The sequence below is a fragment of the Periophthalmus magnuspinnatus genome, chromosome 3 (genome assembly GCF_009829125.3).
Source record: "Periophthalmus magnuspinnatus isolate fPerMag1 chromosome 3, fPerMag1.2.pri, whole genome shotgun sequence".
NCBI lineage: Eukaryota > Metazoa > Chordata > Actinopteri > Gobiiformes > Gobiidae > Periophthalmus > Periophthalmus magnuspinnatus.
This window is the reverse complement of record NC_047128.1, coordinates 32,209,255-32,227,117: the sequence shown is the minus strand read 5'-3', so window position 1 is coordinate 32,227,117 and position 17,863 is coordinate 32,209,255. Positions and strand designations below refer to the sequence as shown.

Here is a 17,863-nt window from a genome sequence, read left to right as displayed (position 1 = left end):
CATGTCTTTAGTATTTATGTATTTGAAATATCTGCCTTACTCACCGTTGCCTTTAAAGCTGTGACTCAATCAGCTCCAGTCTGATTTGCGCGCTCATTCGGAGGAGCGCAGGCACTGCAGCTGCACGCGCTCTCACGCGCTCCAGTGTCTGCAGCAGAGCTCGAACCTCCACCTCACACAGTCCTAAGGTTTGGGGAAACGGTAGAGGAGCGAGTGCCTCACAGTGCCTGTGTGCGTAAAAGACGCGGAGTGTCTGGATGGATGGATTTACGCAGAAAAATATTTTTCCAAATGGATTAAACTTCAATCAAGGTTAGTATATTTTATATAGGCTACCATCTCAAATGGCCTAATTTTAAAGGGCATGGACAAGTATCCTTGGTGACTTAATTAAGTTGGTTATTTCTGTGGATGAAAAGATAAAATATCACTTTACCCCGAAGGAAATTCGTATAGAGTCTTGTCATAAATTGGCTCCGTAAAAGCATCTCCCTCACAGTCGGTCTTAATTCAGTCCTTTTTTGTAAACCTTTCAATGGTTCATTGTGTAAGACGCTCTACACACACACACACATATTCATCAGAGGCGTTTTTCCAACAGGTGAACCTCAGAAAAATGGACGCTGAGAGTCTTAATCAACATGTTCAACGAGAAGTCACATCAGACCCCTTATCGGAGACCACGGACTGGCTCGATGACGGGAATAAATTCCACCAACCAGGCTGGCAGGTACATGCATGGAACAATGTAGTCTACTTGGACATGTCCCACACCACCACAAATGACACTTGAGCACTTGACTCTTTCATGACATGCTTTATTCATTTCTCTTTGTTATTTGGGCTGATTGGGACCTGATGAGTAAAAACCAAGAATTATGTTTTTACATTATGTAGTTTCTGAGAAAAGTGATGCAAAGCTAATGTCATATGTGGACATTTTATTCATTTTGATAAAACATTTGAATAATGATTTGCAAAAACTATTTATTAAGTGCCTGAACAGCAACATTTGTCCTGAGTAAAAACAAAATGAGAAACAACAATTGTGCCTCTTGGAACAATGTGTCTCATGTGAGCTGCAGACAGGAGCAGGAAGATATCTGCCTTTACAAAAAAAATAAAATTAAAATTAAAAAATATTCTGAACATTCTAAACTCTTAAAAACATTTTAAATTGAACATTTCTGCATTTTTTTTTTCTACATTTCTGTTGCTGTTCTTGTTGCTGTTCTTCTTCCTCTAAAAATTTGCTTTGTGACCTAAACCAAAATGTGTTGTCCACAGGCAGGTCCTAGGAGGTTAAAAAAATTAAAAAAAATCTTAATTTTGCCCAATTTCCATTCTTTCTTTTAACTTTTTATCTTTTATGCAATCTGCAGGTAGCTCTATGGGCTATCGCCTACTCCCTCATCATCCTGGTCTCTGTGACTGGGAACGTCACTGTCATCTGGATCATTTTGGCACACAGACGCATGAGGACAGTGACCAACTACTTCATCGTCAACCTGGCCTTCTCTGATGTTTCTATGGCAACTTTCAACACACTTTTTAACTTTGTTTATGCTCTTCACAATGACTGGTACTTTGGCCTGGGCTATTGCAGGTTTCAAAACTTCTTCCCAATTACCGCCATGTTTTCATCCATTTACTCTATGACTGCCATTGCAGTGGATAGGTGAGTAAAGGTCTAATCTATTCTTCTTTACACACTGTAAACCTGTTGGATCATAAAAAGCATAGTCTTTACACTTACTGACATTTGCAATCCTGTTTCCTCTGTGGAGCCCCCATACATATTGCAGATTTTTCAGTAAGATGCATTAACACATTGGCAGAGGTTGATACACTGCAGTGCAGTGTGACACTGGAGCATTAAATTGAAGTGCTTAACGTGGACATGCATATGTCGGTCCGGTGACTTGGGACTTAGTGATAAATGAATTATCTTTGTGCAGGTGCTTACTCCAGGTTAAAATCTGCTTACTGCTCCCAGTCTTTCATTACTTTCCAATTTAAAATTAGCGATTGTATTATCACAAAAAGTAAAACAGATTACTTCCCAATAAATAAAAAAAAGTGTGACAGAGAATCCACATAATGTCATCAAAAATAATACTAGATTGACAGTCTGTCACAAATGAAAACCATGTGAAGGAACGTGAGAACCGACTGATATAGTTTGTATATATTAGGCTAATATAATATTTGACTCCAGTCATCTGGATTATTGATTAAACAGAAACAAAACCATGTAAGTTATATAATTTCATTTCTTTTTTGTCATAAGAAAACACAACAATGGCACTTGTTCTTGAAGCGTGTAACTGTAAGGCCTTTGGTGCACATGATTAAAGCTTGTGTCTGTGCTCAGGTACATGGCCATCATCCACCCGCTGAAGCCCCGCCTCTCCTCCACCTCCACTAAAGGTCTTATTGCTCTCATCTGGATCATTGCTGTACTGCTGGCATTTCCTCAGTGCTACTACAGTGTGACCCACTTTTACTATCCCCGGACAGTGTGCATGGTGGACTGGCCTGACAGCTATGGGGGAACACCCCAACTGAGGTAAAACTAGACACCATCAACCAGTCCCACATCTTAATCTCAATCAAACGTTATTCATAATGCACTTTTTGTACAAAAAAGATGCTTCGCAGTTCATGAAAACCAATCCCAAAAGCCCTTCCACCCAACCACCCTACCCCCATTACTGCCTTACCCACACAACAGTGTCATCAGTCACACACAGTATCATATGTACTGTAGTCTCTCACACTAAAATAATGAACATAAGACTGAGTTCAGATGGGTCTTTTACTAAGCCAAAGTGAATATACAACTGTACATTTTTAAACATACAACCATCAATAGCACAACCATGACCAGATAAGCGCCACTGAAAAATATGAGATAAAACATATAAATTCAATACAAAGTGAGCATCATAGTTCACAGATTGACATTTCCTAAAGCATGATTGTAAAGTAATCTAAATAAACTGTCTCCTGAGTGCATGTGATAAAATGTAATGACCTGGTATACTATGCAATACTATTTCCAGTTACCAGTACACAGTGATAGTGTTGATCTACCTACTCCCCCTGTTGGTTATGTTGGTGACCTACAGTCTGGTGGGCTGTACGCTGTGGGGGGCGCATATCCCTGGAGAAGCCTCTGACCATTATCACAATCAGATAACATCCAAGCGAAAGGTAACACACACATTTTAACACACTTTTTACTACACGCGCTACACCTTTTAACTTACTTTTTATTACAGTGCTACAGTAATACATTTTCTTGTATAATTTTCACAGGTTGTGAAGATGATGATTGTCGTAGTGACAACCTTTGCTTTTTGCTGGCTGCCCTATCATGTTTATTTCATACTTGGGACATTCAACTCAGAAATCTATAAGAAGTGGTACATCCAGCAGGTGTGTTTTCATCAATGTGTTTATTCTGTAGTGATAGAAAACTTCTCTCAAATAAGTCTTTCAAAACTATATTAGGCAAGCGACCAAGCAATTATTAGGGTCATATATATAAGAGTTAGCATTATCAATGAGTTAGTTTTTTCAATCGCTTTGACACACTTCTCTAATGGAAATTTACATTTGCAAAGCAGCTCACTCAAAAATCCTAAACAGAGTTACTGTTTTCCTAAACAAAATCATCTCAGCAAACTGCAGTTTTTCATTCAAACTGATCAATCATCTCCTAAAAGCCAATTTTACCATCAAAACTCCCAAACTGTGGTCATGTGTTTTTCTGTGCTCTTTCATTCATTTGACAGAGCAGCTCAGAAGCTTTAGTCCTGCTCTCAGGGACCACAGAGAGTCACTGGTTCAGTACAGTCTGACATTAGGGGTCGCACTTTACACATATGAACTGGGGAGTGTCTGTAACCAGTCAAACATTTGTTAAAATACATATATATATATATATTTGAAATAAATGTACATATTACAGATTTGCACATTGGATTTTATGGTATTCTATCCAAATATCTATGCAGAAGAAAACTGTCAGAATAGCAAACACATAAAACAGTTTTGCAACATGCAATGTCCTGGAAAGTCCGACAAGACACTTACACCAACATTACACTGGATTTATAGTTTACAGTATGTAGGATGTCTATATATTCACACAATGTGTACTTTTTATTGAGGCCCTTCTACCTGTTTGACTAATGTGTGAAATCCTTGGCATTTTGGATGCTCACAAATTGTAATTTTTTGCTGTTATGTTTGAGTTTGAGCCGTATGAACTGTTCTGAGAAAGAGTCTAAGAACTGTGTGAAATGATGACAAATGTTCCAAATGATTTGCCCACCTGTGCCCCTGCTCAGATACAGGTTTGAATCAAATTATCAAAAGATTCATAAAATGTGCCAAAACAATTGAAAAAAAAAAAAAAAAACAGACACACAAGGCAGAATAAAGAATAGTTTCATTACTAATAATTCTGCTGTTTTACTACAACCAATAGTTGTCACTTTGTCCTCTCGTGTCCACAGGTTTATCTTGCCATATTCTGGTTGGCCATGAGTTCAACCATGTACAATCCTATCATCTATTGTTGTCTCAACCAGAGGTAATTCTCAAATACATTCATTTACATTGATTTAAAAAAAATGTTGTCAGTCTTATATATATATATTTTTTTCTACCTGTACATCCCCAGGTTTCGTGCTGGTTTTCGTCATGCTTTCGCTTGGTGTCCGTTTGTCAAATTGTCAGAGGAAGATAAGATGGAGTTTCAGCACATGCGCACATTCAGAGTTACAATGACACGCAGCCACCGGCAGGAGGTCTCCATCAAAACCAGCAACACACTCAATATCAACAAGGAGCCTGCAGAGCCAGAGGGATATGCAGCAATACAAATAAAAAAGCTTTCTGATACTACACTTACTGACCACACTCACTGACAACAGCTTGAACCTGGGCAGACTGTTGCTGTGCCCTTGGGCAAGAAACTTTACCCATCTTGCCTGTGTATGAATGTGGGGCTTGATAGTTGGAGGAGCCAACGGCACACATTGGCAGCCTCACTTCAGTCAATTGTGGTTACATAAGTAGTTTAGTGAAACCAAGTATAGAGTGAATGAAAAATGACAGTGCAGGTCCTTGATAAGCTTGTAAAATGTAATACAAATGTAAGGCATAATTTAAGTACAGTACTTAAATACATTTATTTTGTTACTGACCACTTCTGATCAAGACATTGCCATGGCACAGCAGTACGAGACCGCAGACTGCAAAATAATATAAAATATTACACAATTGCTGAGTAACAAAAAAAATTACTTTCAATATTTTACTCATTTAGTGTCTGATATCAACTTTGTTTCAGACAGTGTCTTCTGTACTCTGCCTAAAAATATTTTATGGTTATTTGTGTGTGCTCTTTTTAGTCTCCTGTATCTTTAGTCTTTGGACTTTGACAAAAGTGTGGAGTCATAGGTGGACATACTGTGTTTAAATAGTTGATCATTGTGTTAAAAGATTCTGCTTAAAGTGTTATGTAGTTTTGATATGAGAGTTAAAGCTTGAAAATGGATGTAAGGTGGTGCCATTATGTGTTTTCTCCCTGCAAACTTTGGAACTTGGATAACATTTACACACATAGTAACTTAAAGGCATGTGAAACAATGAAGTAAATGTTTATGTTTTGTGGTGCCACAGAAATTTGTTAAACAAAAAACTGAATAAAAATGTCAGCATAAAATAGCTGTAGGATTTTTATTTGAAGAATACAAAGATTATTGAGCAGAAGCCAGAAGAATAAAGTATGATTATCAATGAAGTTCTTACCGTCTTTAATAAAATAAATATATCAAATAAATAGCATGATTGTACATTTCTCACACATCCTTTTGTTGTCCAGACGTTCAATTTTGTGTCCTGAAATAAAATGTTGCTTTATATTTTTCTTTCCAAATGGTTCAAAAACTTAGAAGAGACAGGTGGTCATTTTGTTCTCTGGGCTATGGGAAGATGGACTTTTCTTGATTAAATTACTTAGTCTTTGTCAAACAAACTCACTGTTGTCTTTAAATTGCATGCTATCAATAAGCACTGGCATGTGGGCGCACACATGTAGCCTAATGTGTACTGTACACAAACAGCACAAAGGAAAATAATACCCTACTCTGATCTAATTGTAAATACAATATGTTTTTGTTCTTTGAATCACGTGGTGGTCTTGTCACTCCTTAAATGGAAACAGACGTGTGGATGCTCAGCAGCCTTGATGAAGACTTATCCATGTCAAAAATCTTTGGTGGGATTTGGAGTGCTCTACCATTTCTGTCTCTGCAAGAATTCAAGCCTGTTGGTCCCATGTTGCACCTGCCTTTGTAAGTTTTACAGCTTTCTACTATGGCTATTTTCTGTTAAAAACTAAATGTTTAACATTGTTTGAAGTTTGAAGAAGTTTTCCAATGCTCTCACTGCACCACAAATATATGTTAATGAAAGATTAGTTGACATAGTATTTAGCAACATCAGACATAGTTGTAGGCCTATTTATTTATTCAGGCTTTTACTTGAATCATCTGCCTGCCTGGTGCACCGATGCCAGCCAAGCCAAGGCTGTAGCTGAATCGGCTCTAGATTTATTTGAATGATTCTCTCATCCAGAGGAAAGTTGCAGTTCCATGCGCTCTCATGCACTTTCAAGCACTTTCACATGCCACACTCACCACACTCACCACACTCACCACAGTCGCCACACTCACCACACTCACACGCCACAGTCCACCGTCTATAGCAGAGCTTTGAGCTTATGTGTAGACAGTGGAGGAGTGAGCGCCTTTATAAAATACATTACACATACATTACACTCTCTAAAGATGTTGATGGATTTCTACACTTTAGGATTTATGCATAAAAAGTGTTTTGTTTTGTTTTTATTCCAAATTGATTACAGTCATTACATTTTTTATACATTTCAAATTACGGAGAAGCCTCCTTATTGAGTTGATTAAAGGAGAAATATTCTGTACAGTAAGTTGTTTTATAATAGTTTTTAATCATGGTAAAGGTGTAAATGAGGTTCTGTCATCATTTCTTAACCCAGTTCTAGTTTGTTTGATTCATGCATGACTGAGTAATGAGTAATGAGTAATCCATTGATGTTCTGCATTTGGTGCTTAAGTGCTCAGAAAATGTCAGTTTTCACCTGCCCCGTATCCCTGCCCACTGTACTTAGTTGCAATTACTTGAAAAAAAAATAAAAAATCGACATAATAGTCAGTGTTAATTTAGTCCCTCTTTATAGACCTTGCAAAGATTCACTGGACAAGACGCTGTACACACAAACCAAACTAATCAGAGGCTTGTTTCCATTAGGTAAAGCTCAGAAAAATGGATGTTGAAAGTCTCATTCAATATGTTCAACAAGATACTGAGGTCACATCAGACCCCTTACTGGAAACCACAGACTGGCCAGATGAAGGGAATGGGAGAAGTCAAAATAAGTTCTATCAACCTGGCTGGCAGGTATGCTGCAATTAACGGTGTAATTTGACATTTTAACATGTCCCATTTTGCCCCATCCCCATATGCTTTCTTTTCCATTCCTTTATCTCTGTCCAATCTGCAGGTAGCTCTATGGGCTATCGCCTACTCCCTCATCATCCTGGTCTCTGTGACTGGGAACGTCACTGTCATCTGGATCATTTTGGCACACAGACGCATGAGGACAGTGACCAACTACTTCATCGTCAACCTGGCCTTCTCTGATGTTTTTATAGCAACTTTCAACACCTTTATTAACTTTGTATATGCGCTCTACAATGGCTGGTACTTTGGCCTGGGCTATTGCAGGTTTCAAAACTTCTTCCCAATTACCGCCATGTTTTCATCCATTTACTCTATGACTGCCATTGCAGTGGATAGGTGAGTAAAGGTCTAATCTATTCTTCTTTACACACTGTAAACCTGTTGGATCATAAACAGCTTGGTCTTTAAACACACTGACATTGGCATTTCTATGTGAGACAGGGGCTTCATCATTTTGGGGGACACATTATATGACAAATGCACAAATGTGCCACATTCTTAACTTCATGAGCATATAGGACACTTATCTCTTTATACCAACTTGAGCCGAAAATAGACTAGAAAACATGTTTTTTTGGTTGTGTTTTATTGCACTGAAAAACTTACTCTGAGCAGGCTTCACAAACCTGGCTCTTATTTGATATAGAGGAAGGCCTCCTTTTGCTTGTTTCCATGGAAATGTTGTTCCTTTGTCTATAATCTTCTGCAGTATATGGCATAAAACTTGTCTATCTCCATGAAGAATGTTCTGAATGTTTAACGTGCTGATGAGGGTTCACTTAATTTCATTAGAACCTATACTTCAAGTGGCTTATGAGGACGTATGTCAGTCCAGTGACTTGAGACTTAAAGGATCCCTGTACAGGAGCTTAGTCCTGGTATAAAATCCACTTACTGCTTCCAGTCTTTCATTATTTTCCAATTTGAAGAATTGATTATGATGTTTTCATGATACGTTTAAGCCAGAGACTGCAGCTGGCAAGAGTAAAATGGATCATTTCCAAAGTGTGAAAGAGAATCCACATAATAACACCATAAATGACACTAGATTGACTCTCTGTGTCACACATGAAAACCATGGTGCACATGATTAAAGCAATACATGAAGACTGGTCTGTGTTCAGGTGCATGGCCATCATCCACCCGCTGAAGCCCCGCCTCTCCTCCACCTCCACCAAAGGTCTCATTGCTCTCATTTGGTTCATTGCTTTATTGCTGGCATTTCCTCAGTGCTATTACAGTGTGACCCACTTTTACGGCCCCCGGACAGTGTGCATGGTGGACTGGCCTGATGATTTTGGAGGAACACACCAACTGAGGTAAAATCTGTTACTTTCCATCTCATGCTGTGTCACAATTTCAGGTGGATCATAACATTGTTTTTCTCAGGGTCAGATTTTCAGTGTTGTGGTTATTGTACGTTATTAATGCAGGTGACTCTCTGCACCTTAATTGATATATTTTATAGTTATATAAACATTTATATATATATATATATATATATAAATGTTTATTTTTTATATATTTATATATATATATATATATATATATATATATATATATATATATATATATATATATATATATATATATATATATATATATATATATATATATATATATATATATATATATATATATATATATATATATATATATATATATATATATATATATATATATATATATATAATATATATATAATATATATATATATATATATATTAAATGTTTATATAACTATAAAATATATCAATTAAGGTGCAGAGAGTCACCTGCATTAATACGTACAATAACCACAACACTGAAATCTGACCCTAGAAAAACAATGTTATGATCCACCTGAAATTGTGACACAGCATGAGATGGAAAGTAACAGATTTTACCTCAGTTGGTGTGTTCCTCCAAAATCATCAGGCCAGTCCACCATGCCACTGTCCGGGGGCCGTAAAAGTGGGTCACACTGTAATAGCACTGAGGAAATGCCAGCAATAAAGCAATGAACCAAATGAGAGCAATGAGACCTTTGGTGGAGGTGGAGGAGAGGCGGGGCTTCAGCGGGTGGATGATGGCCATGCACCTGAACACAGACCAGTCCTTCATGTATTGCTTAATCATGTGCACCATGGTTTTCATGTGTGACACAGAGAGTCAATCTAGTGTCATTTATGGTGTTATTATGTGGATTCTCTTTCACACTTTGGAAATGATCCATTTTACTCTTGCCAGCTGCATCTCTGGCTTAAACGTATCATGAAAACATCATAATCAATTCTTCAAATTGGAAAATAATGAAAGACTGGAAGCAGTAAGTGGATTTTACCAGGACTAAGCTCCTGTACAGGATCCTTTAAGTCTCAAGTCACTGGACTGACATACGTCCTCATAAGCCACTTGAAGTATAGGTTCTAATGAAATTAAGTGAACCCTCATCAGCACGTTAAACATTCAGAACATTCTTCATGGAGATAGACAAGTTTTATGCCATATACTGCAGAAGATTATAGACAAAGGAACAACATTTCCATGGAAACAAGCAAAAGGAGGCCTTCCTCTATATCAAATAAGAGCCAGGTTTGTGAAGCCTGCTCAGAGTAAGTTTTTCAGTGCAATAAAACACAACCAAAAAAACATGTTTTCTAGTCTATTTTCGGCTCAAGTTGGTATAAGAGATAAGTGTCCTATATGCTCATGAAGTTAAGAATGTGGCACATTTGTGCATTTGTCATATAATGTGTCCCCCAAAATGATGAAGCCCCTGTCTCACATAGAAATGCCAATGTCAGTGTGTTTAAAGACCAAGCTGTTTATGATCCAACAGGTTTACAGTGTGTAAAGAAGAATAGATTAGACCTTTACTCACCTATCCACTGCAATGGCAGTCATAGAGTAAATGGATGAAAACATGGCGGTAATTGGGAAGAAGTTTTGAAACCTGCAATAGCCCAGGCCAAAGTACCAGCCATTGTAGAGCGCATATAACAAAGTTAATAAAGGTGTTGAAGTTGCTATAAAAAACATCAGAGAAGGCCAGGTTGACGATGAAGTAGTTGGTCACTGTCCTCATGCGTCTGTGTGCCAAAATGATCCAGATGACAGTGCGTTCCCAGTCACAGAGACCAGGATGATGAGGGAGTAGGCGATAGCCCATAGCTACCTGCAGATTGGACAGAGATAAAGGAATGGAAAGAAAGCATATGGGATGGGGCAAAATGGACATGTTAAAATGTCAAATTACACCGTTAATTGCAGCATACCTGCCAGCCAGGTTGATAGAACTTATTTTGACTTCTCCCATTCCCCTTCATCTGGCCAGTCTGTGGTTTCCAGTAAGGGGTCTGATGTGACCTCAGTATCTTGTTGAACATATTGAATGAGACTTTCAACATCCATTTTTCTGAGCTTTACCTAATGGAAACAAGCCTCTGATTAGTTTGGTTTGTGTACAGCGTCTTGTCCAGTGAATCTTTGCAAGGTCTATAAAGAGGGACTAAATTAACACGACTATTATGTCGATTTTTTATTTTTTTTTTCAAGTAATTGCAACTAAGTACAGTGGGCAGGGATACGGGGCAGGTGAAAACTGACATTTTCTGAGCACTTAAGCACCAAATGCAGACATCAATGGATTACTCATTACTCATTACTCAGTCATGCATGAATCAAACAAACTAGAACTGGGTTAAGAAATGATGACAGAACCTCATTTACACCTTTACCATGATTAAAAACTATTATAAAACAACTTACTGTACAGAATATTTCTCCTTTAATCAACTCAATAAGGAGGCTTCTCCGTAATTTGAAATGTATAAAAAATGTAATGACTGTAATCAATTTGGAATAAAAACAAAACAAAACACTTTTTATGCATAAATCCTAAAGTGTAGAAATCCATCAACATCTTTAGAGAGTGTAATGTATGTGTAATGTATTTTATAAAGGCGCTCACTCCTCCACTGTCTACACATAAGCTCAAAGCTCTGCTATAGACGTGGACTGTGGCGTGTGAGTGTGGTGAGTGTGGCGACTGTGGTGAGTGTGGTGAGTGTGGTGAGTGTGGCATGTGAAAGTGCTTGAAAGTGCATGAGAGCGCATGGAACTGCAACTTTCCTCTGGATGAGAGAATCATTCAAATAAATCTAGAGCCGATTCAGCTACAGCCTTGGCTTGGCTGGCATCGGTGCACCAGGCAGGCAGATGATTCAAGTAAAAGCCTGAATAATAAATAGGCCTACAACTATGTCTGATGTTGCTAAATACTATGTCAACTAATCTTTTCATTAACATATATTTGTGGTGCAGTGAGAGCATTGGAAAACTTCTTCAAACTTCAAACAATGTTAAACATTTAGTTTTTAACAGAAATAGCCATAGTAGAAAGCTGTAAAACTTACAAAGGCAGGTGCACATGGGACCAACAGGCTTGAATTCTTGCAGAGACAGAAATGGTAGAGCACTCCAAATCCCCCAAAGATTTTTGACATGGATAAGTCTTCATCAAGGCTGCTGAGCATCCACACGTCTGTTTCCATTTAAGGAGTGACAAGACCACCACGTGATTCAAAGAACAAAAAATATTGTATTTACAATTAGATCAGAGTAGGTATTATTTTCCTTTGTGCTGTTTGTGTACAGTACACATTAGGCATGTGTGCGCCCACATGCCAGTGCTTATTGATAGCATGCAATTTAAAGACAACAGTGAGTTTGTTTGACAAAGACTAAGTAATTTAATCAAGAAAAGTCCATCTTCCCATAGCCCAGAAGACAAAATGACCACCTGTCTCTTCTAAGTTTTTGAACCATTTGGAAAGAAAAATATAAAGCAACATTTTATTTCAGGACACAAAATTGAATGTCTGGACAACAAAGGATGTGTGAGAAATGTACAATCATGCTATTTATTTGATATATTTATTTTATTAAAGACGGTAAAAACTTCATTGATAATCATACTTTATTCTTCTGGCTTCTGCTCAATAATCTTTGTATTCTTCAAATAAAATCCTACAGCTATTTTTATGCTGACATTTTTATTCAGTTTTTTGTTTAACAAATTTCTGTGGCACACAAAACATAAACATTTACTTCATTGTTTCACATGCCTTTAAGTTACTATGTGTGTAAATGTTATCCAAGTTCCAAAGTTTGCAGGGAGAAAACACATAATGGCACCACCTTACATCCATTTTCAAGCTTTAACTCTCATATCAAAACTACATAACACTTTAAGCAGAATCTTTTAACACAATGATCAACTATTTAAACACAGTATGTCCACCTATGACTCCACACTTTTGTCCAAAGTCCAAAGACTAAAGATACAGGAGACTAAAAAGAGCACACACAAATAACCATAAAATATTTTTAGGCAAGTACAGAAGACACTGTCTGAAAAAAGTTGATATCAGACACTAAATGAGTAAAATTTGAAAGTAATTTTTTTTGTTACTCACAATTGTGTAATATTTTATATTATTTTGCAGTCTGCGGTCTCGTACTGCTGTGCCATGGCATGTCTTGATCAGAAGTGGTCAGTAACAAAATAAATGTATTTAAGTACTGTAACTTAAATTATGCCTTACATTTGTATTACATTTTACAAGCTTATCAAGGACCTGCACTGTCATTTTTTCATTCACTCTATACTTGGTTGCACTAAACTACTTATGTAACCACAATTGACTGAAGTGAGGCTGCCATGTGTGCCGTTGGCTCCTCCAACTATCAAGCCCCACATTCATACACAGGCAAGATGGGTAAAGTTTCTTGCCCAAGGGCACAGCAACAGGTCTGCCCAGGTTCAAGCTGTTGTCAGTGAGTGTGGTCAGTAAGTGTAGTATCAGATAGCTTTTTTATTTGTATTGCTGCATATCCCTCTGGCTCTGCAGGCTCCTTGTTGATATTGAGTGTGTTGCTGGTTTTGATGGAGACCTCCTGCCGGTGGCTGCGTGTCATTGTAACTCTGAATGTGCGCATGTGCTGAAACTCCATCTTATCTTCCTCTGACAATTTGACAAACGGACACCAAGCGAAAGCGTGACGAAAACCAGCACGAAACCTGGGGATGTACAGGTAGAAAATATAATATATATATATATAAGACTGACAACATTTTTTTTAAATCAATGTAAATGAATGTATTTGAGAATTACCTCTGGTTGAGACAACAATAGATGATAGGATTGTACATGGTTGAACTCATGGCCAACCAGAATATGGCAAGATAAACCTGTGGACACGAGAGGACAAAGTGATAACTATTGGTTGTAGTAAAACAGCAGAATTATTAGTAATGAAACTATTCTTTATTCTGCCTTGTGTGTCTGTTTTTTGTTTTTTTTCAATTGTTTTGGCACATTTTATGAATCTTTTGATAATTTGATTCAAACCTGTATCTGAGCAGGGGCACAGGTGGGCAAATCATTTGGAACATTTGTCATCATTTCACACAGTTCTTAGACTCTTTCTCAGAACAGTTCATACGGCTCAAACTCAAACATAACAGCAAAAAATTACAATTTGTGAGCATCCAAAATGCCAAGGATTTCACACATTAGTCAAACAGGTAGAAGGGCCTCAATAAAAGTACACATTGTGTGAATATATAGACATCCTACATACTGTAAACTATAAATCCAGTGTAATGTTGGTGTAAGTGTCTGTCGGACTTTCCAGAACATTGCATGTTGCAAAACTGTTTTATGTGTTTTGCTATTCTGACAGTTTTCTTCTGCATAGATATTGGATAGAATACCATAAAATCCAATGTGCAAATCTGTAATATGTACATTTATTTCAAATATATATATATATATATATATATATATATATATATATATATATATATATATATATATATATATATATATATATATATATATATATATATATATATATATATATATATATATATATATATATATATATATATATAATTTTTTTTAAATTTTTTTTTTTAACAAATGTTTGACTGGTTACAGACACTCCCAGTTCATATGTGCAAAGTGCGACCCCTAATGTCAGACTGTACTGAACCAGTGACTCTCTGTGGTCCCTGAGAGCAGGACTAAAGCTTCTGAGCTGCTCTGTCAAATGAATGAAAGAGCACAGAAAAACACATGACCAAAGTTTGGGAGTTTGATGGTAAAATTGGCTTTTAGGAGATCATTGATCAGTTTGAATGAAAAACTGCAGTTTGCTGAGATGATTTTGTTTAGGAAAACAGTAACTCTGTTAGGATTTTGAGTGAGCTGCTTTGCAAATGTAAATTTTCATTAGAGAAGTGTGTCAAAGCGATTGAAAAAACTAACTCATTGATAATGCTAACTCTTATATATATGACCCTAATAATTGCTTGGTCGCTTGCCTAATATAGTTTTGAAAGACTTATTTGAGAGAAGTTTTCTATCACTACAGAATAAACACATTGATGAAAACACACCTGCTGGATGTACCACTTCTTATAGATTTCTGAGTTGAATGTCCCAAGTATGAAATAAACATGATAGGGCAGCCAGCAAAAAGCAAAGGTTGTCACTACGACAATCATCATCTTCACAACCTGTGAAAATTATACAAGAAAATGTATTACTGTAGCACTGTAATAAAAAGTAAGTTAAAAGGTGTAGCGCGTGTAGTAAAAAGTGTGTTAAAATGTGTGTGTTACCTTTCGCTTGGATGTTATCTGATTGTGATAATGGTCAGAGGCTTCTCCAGGGATGTGCGCCCCCCACAGCGTACAGCCCACCAGACTGTAGGTCACCAACATAACCAACAGGGGGAGTAGGTAGATCAACACTATCACTGTGTACTGGTAACTGGAAATAGTATTGCATAGTACATTTTATCACATGCACTCAGGAGACAGTTTATTTAGATTACTTTACAATCATGCTTTAGGAAATGTCAGTCTGTGAACTATGATGCTCACTTTGTATTGAATTTACATGTTTTATCTCATATTTTTCAGTGGAGCTTATCTGGTCATGGTTGTGCTATTGATGGTTGTATGTTTAAAAATGTACAGTTGTATATTCACTTTGGCTTAGTAAAAGACCCATCTGAACTCAGTCTTATGTTCATTATTTTAGTGTGAGAGACTACAGTACATATGATACTGTGTGTGACTGATGACACTGTTGTGTGGGTAAGGCAGTAATGGGGGTAGGGTGGTTGGGTGGAAGGGCTTTTGGGATTGGTTTTCATGAACTGCGAAGCATCTTTTTTGTACAAAAAGTGCATTATGAATAACGTTTGATTGAGATTAAGATGTGGGACTGGTTGATGGTGTCTAGTTTTACCTCAGTTGGGGTGTTCCCCCATAGCTGTCAGGCCAGTCCACCATGCACACTGTCCGGGGATAGTAAAAGTGGGTCACACTGTAGTAGCACTGAGGAAATGCCAGCAGTACAGCAATGATCCAGATGAGAGCAATAAGACCTTTAGTGGAGGTGGAGGAGAGGCGGGGCTTCAGCGGGTGGATGATGGCCATGTACCTGAGCACAGACACAAGCTTTAATCATGTGCACCAAAGGCCTTACAATTACACGCTTCAAGAACAAGTGCCATTGTTGTGTTTTCTTATGACAAAAAAGAAATGAAATTATATAACTTACATGGTTTTGTTTCTGTTTAATCAATAATCCAGATGACTGGAGTCAAATATTATATTAGCCTAATATATACAAACTATATCAGTCGGTTCTCACGTTCCTTCACATGGTTTTCATTTGTGACAGACTGTCAATCTAGTATTATTTTTGATGACATTATGTGGATTCTCTGTCACACTTTTTTTTTTATTGGGAAGTAATCTGTTTTACTTTTTGTGATAATACAATCGCTAATTTTAAATTGGAAAGTAATGAAAGACTGGGAGCAGTAAGCAGATTTTAACCTGGAGTAAGCACCTGCACAAAGATAATTCATTTATCACTAAGTCCCAAGTCACCGGACCGACATATGCATGTCCACGTTAAGCACTTCAATTTAATGCTCCAGTGTCACACTGCACTGCAGTGTATCAACCTCTGCCAATGTGTTAATGCATCTTACTGAAAAATCTGCAATATGTATGGGGGCTCCACAGAGGAAACAGGAATGCAAACGTCAGTAAGTGTAAAGACTATGCTTTTTATGATCCAACAGGTTTACAGTGTGTAAAGAAGAATAGATTAGACCTTTACTCACCTATCCACTGCAATGGCAGTCATAGAGTAAATGGATGAAAACATGGCGGTAATTGGGAAGAAGTTTTGAAACCTGCAATAGCCCAGGCCAAAGTACCAGTCATTGTGAAGAGCATAAACAAAGTTAAAAAGTGTGTTGAAAGTTGCCATAGAAACATCAGAGAAGGCCAGGTTGACGATGAAGTAGTTGGTCACTGTCCTCATGCGTCTGTGTGCCAAAATGATCCAGATGACAGTGACGTTCCCAGTCACAGAGACCAGGATGATGAGGGAGTAGGCGATAGCCCATAGAGCTACCTGCAGATTGCATAAAAGATAAAAAGTTAAAAGAAAGAATGGAAATTGGGCAAAATTAAGATTTTTTTTAAATTTTTTGAACCTCCTAGGACCTGCCTGTGGACAACACATTTTGGTTTAGGTCACAAAGCAAATTTTTAGAGGAAGAAGAACAGCAACAAGAACAGCAACAGAAATGTAGAAAAAAAAAAAGCAGAAATGTTCAATTTAAAATGTTTTTAAGAGTTTAGAATGTTCAGAATATTTTTTAATTTTAATTTTATTTTTTTTTGTAAAGGCAGATGTCTTCCTGCTCCTGTCTGCAGCTCACATGAGACACATTGTTCCAAGAGGCACAATTGTTGTTTCTCATTTTGTTTTTACTCAGGACAAATGTTGCTGTTCAGGCACTTAATAAATAGTTTTTGCAAATCATTATTCAAATGTTTTATCAAAATGAATAAAATGTCCACATATGACATTAGCTTTGCATCACTTTTCTCAGAAACTACATAATGTAAAAACATAATTCTTGGTTTTTACTCATCAGGTCCCAATCAGCCCAAATAACAAAGAGAAATGAATAAAGCATGTCATGAAAGAGTCAAGTGCTCAAGTGTCATTTGTGGTGGTGTGGGACATGTCCAAGTAGACTACATTGTTCCATGCATGTACCTGCCAGCCTGGTTGGTGGAATTTATTCCCGTCATCGAGCCAGTCCGTGGTCTCCGATAAGGGGTCTGATGTGACTTCTCGTTGAACATGTTGATTAAGACTCTCAGCGTCCATTTTTCTGAGGTTCACCTGTTGGAAAA

The 17,863-nt window shown here is 37.3% G+C and overlaps 3 protein-coding genes and 1 pseudogene across 3 annotated transcripts; 2 read left to right on the top strand and 2 right to left on the bottom strand.

Moving 5' to 3' along the window:
- Positions 1 to 95: 95 nt before the first annotated feature.
- LOC117393896 (neuromedin-K receptor-like) lies at positions 96 to 5,967 on the top strand. Its single transcript, XM_033991905.2, has 8 exons — positions 96 to 312; positions 602 to 730; positions 1,383 to 1,678; positions 2,375 to 2,569; positions 3,066 to 3,216; positions 3,322 to 3,441; positions 4,527 to 4,603; positions 4,694 to 5,967. The coding sequence occupies exons 2-8, from the start codon at positions 617 to 619 to the stop codon at positions 4,938 to 4,940; spliced, it is 1,200 nt and encodes a 399-aa protein (XP_033847796.1). The 5' UTR covers positions 96 to 312; positions 602 to 616; the 3' UTR covers positions 4,941 to 5,967.
- Positions 5,968 to 7,380: 1,413 nt separating this feature from the next.
- On the top strand, positions 7,381 to 8,901 carry LOC117393895 (neuromedin-K receptor-like). Its single transcript, XM_033991904.1, has 3 exons — positions 7,381 to 7,515; positions 7,619 to 7,914; positions 8,703 to 8,901. The coding sequence occupies exons 1-3, from the start codon at positions 7,381 to 7,383 to the stop codon at positions 8,899 to 8,901; spliced, it is 630 nt and encodes a 209-aa protein (XP_033847795.1).
- Positions 8,902 to 9,302: 401 nt separating this feature from the next.
- Positions 9,303 to 10,971, bottom strand: LOC129457221 (substance-P receptor-like; annotated as a pseudogene).
- A 2,424-nt stretch (positions 10,972 to 13,395) lies between these two features.
- Positions 13,396 to 17,837, bottom strand: tacr2 (tachykinin receptor 2). The gene is made up of 7 exons (XM_033987887.2): positions 17,724 to 17,837; positions 16,774 to 17,069; positions 15,885 to 16,079; positions 15,251 to 15,401; positions 15,026 to 15,145; positions 13,737 to 13,813; positions 13,396 to 13,642 (listed from the first exon to the last, which is right to left on the bottom strand). Exons 1-7 carry the CDS (start codon positions 17,835 to 17,837, stop codon positions 13,396 to 13,398), a joined length of 1,200 nt encoding a protein of 399 aa, XP_033843778.2.
- Positions 17,838 to 17,863: the final 26 nt, after the last annotated feature.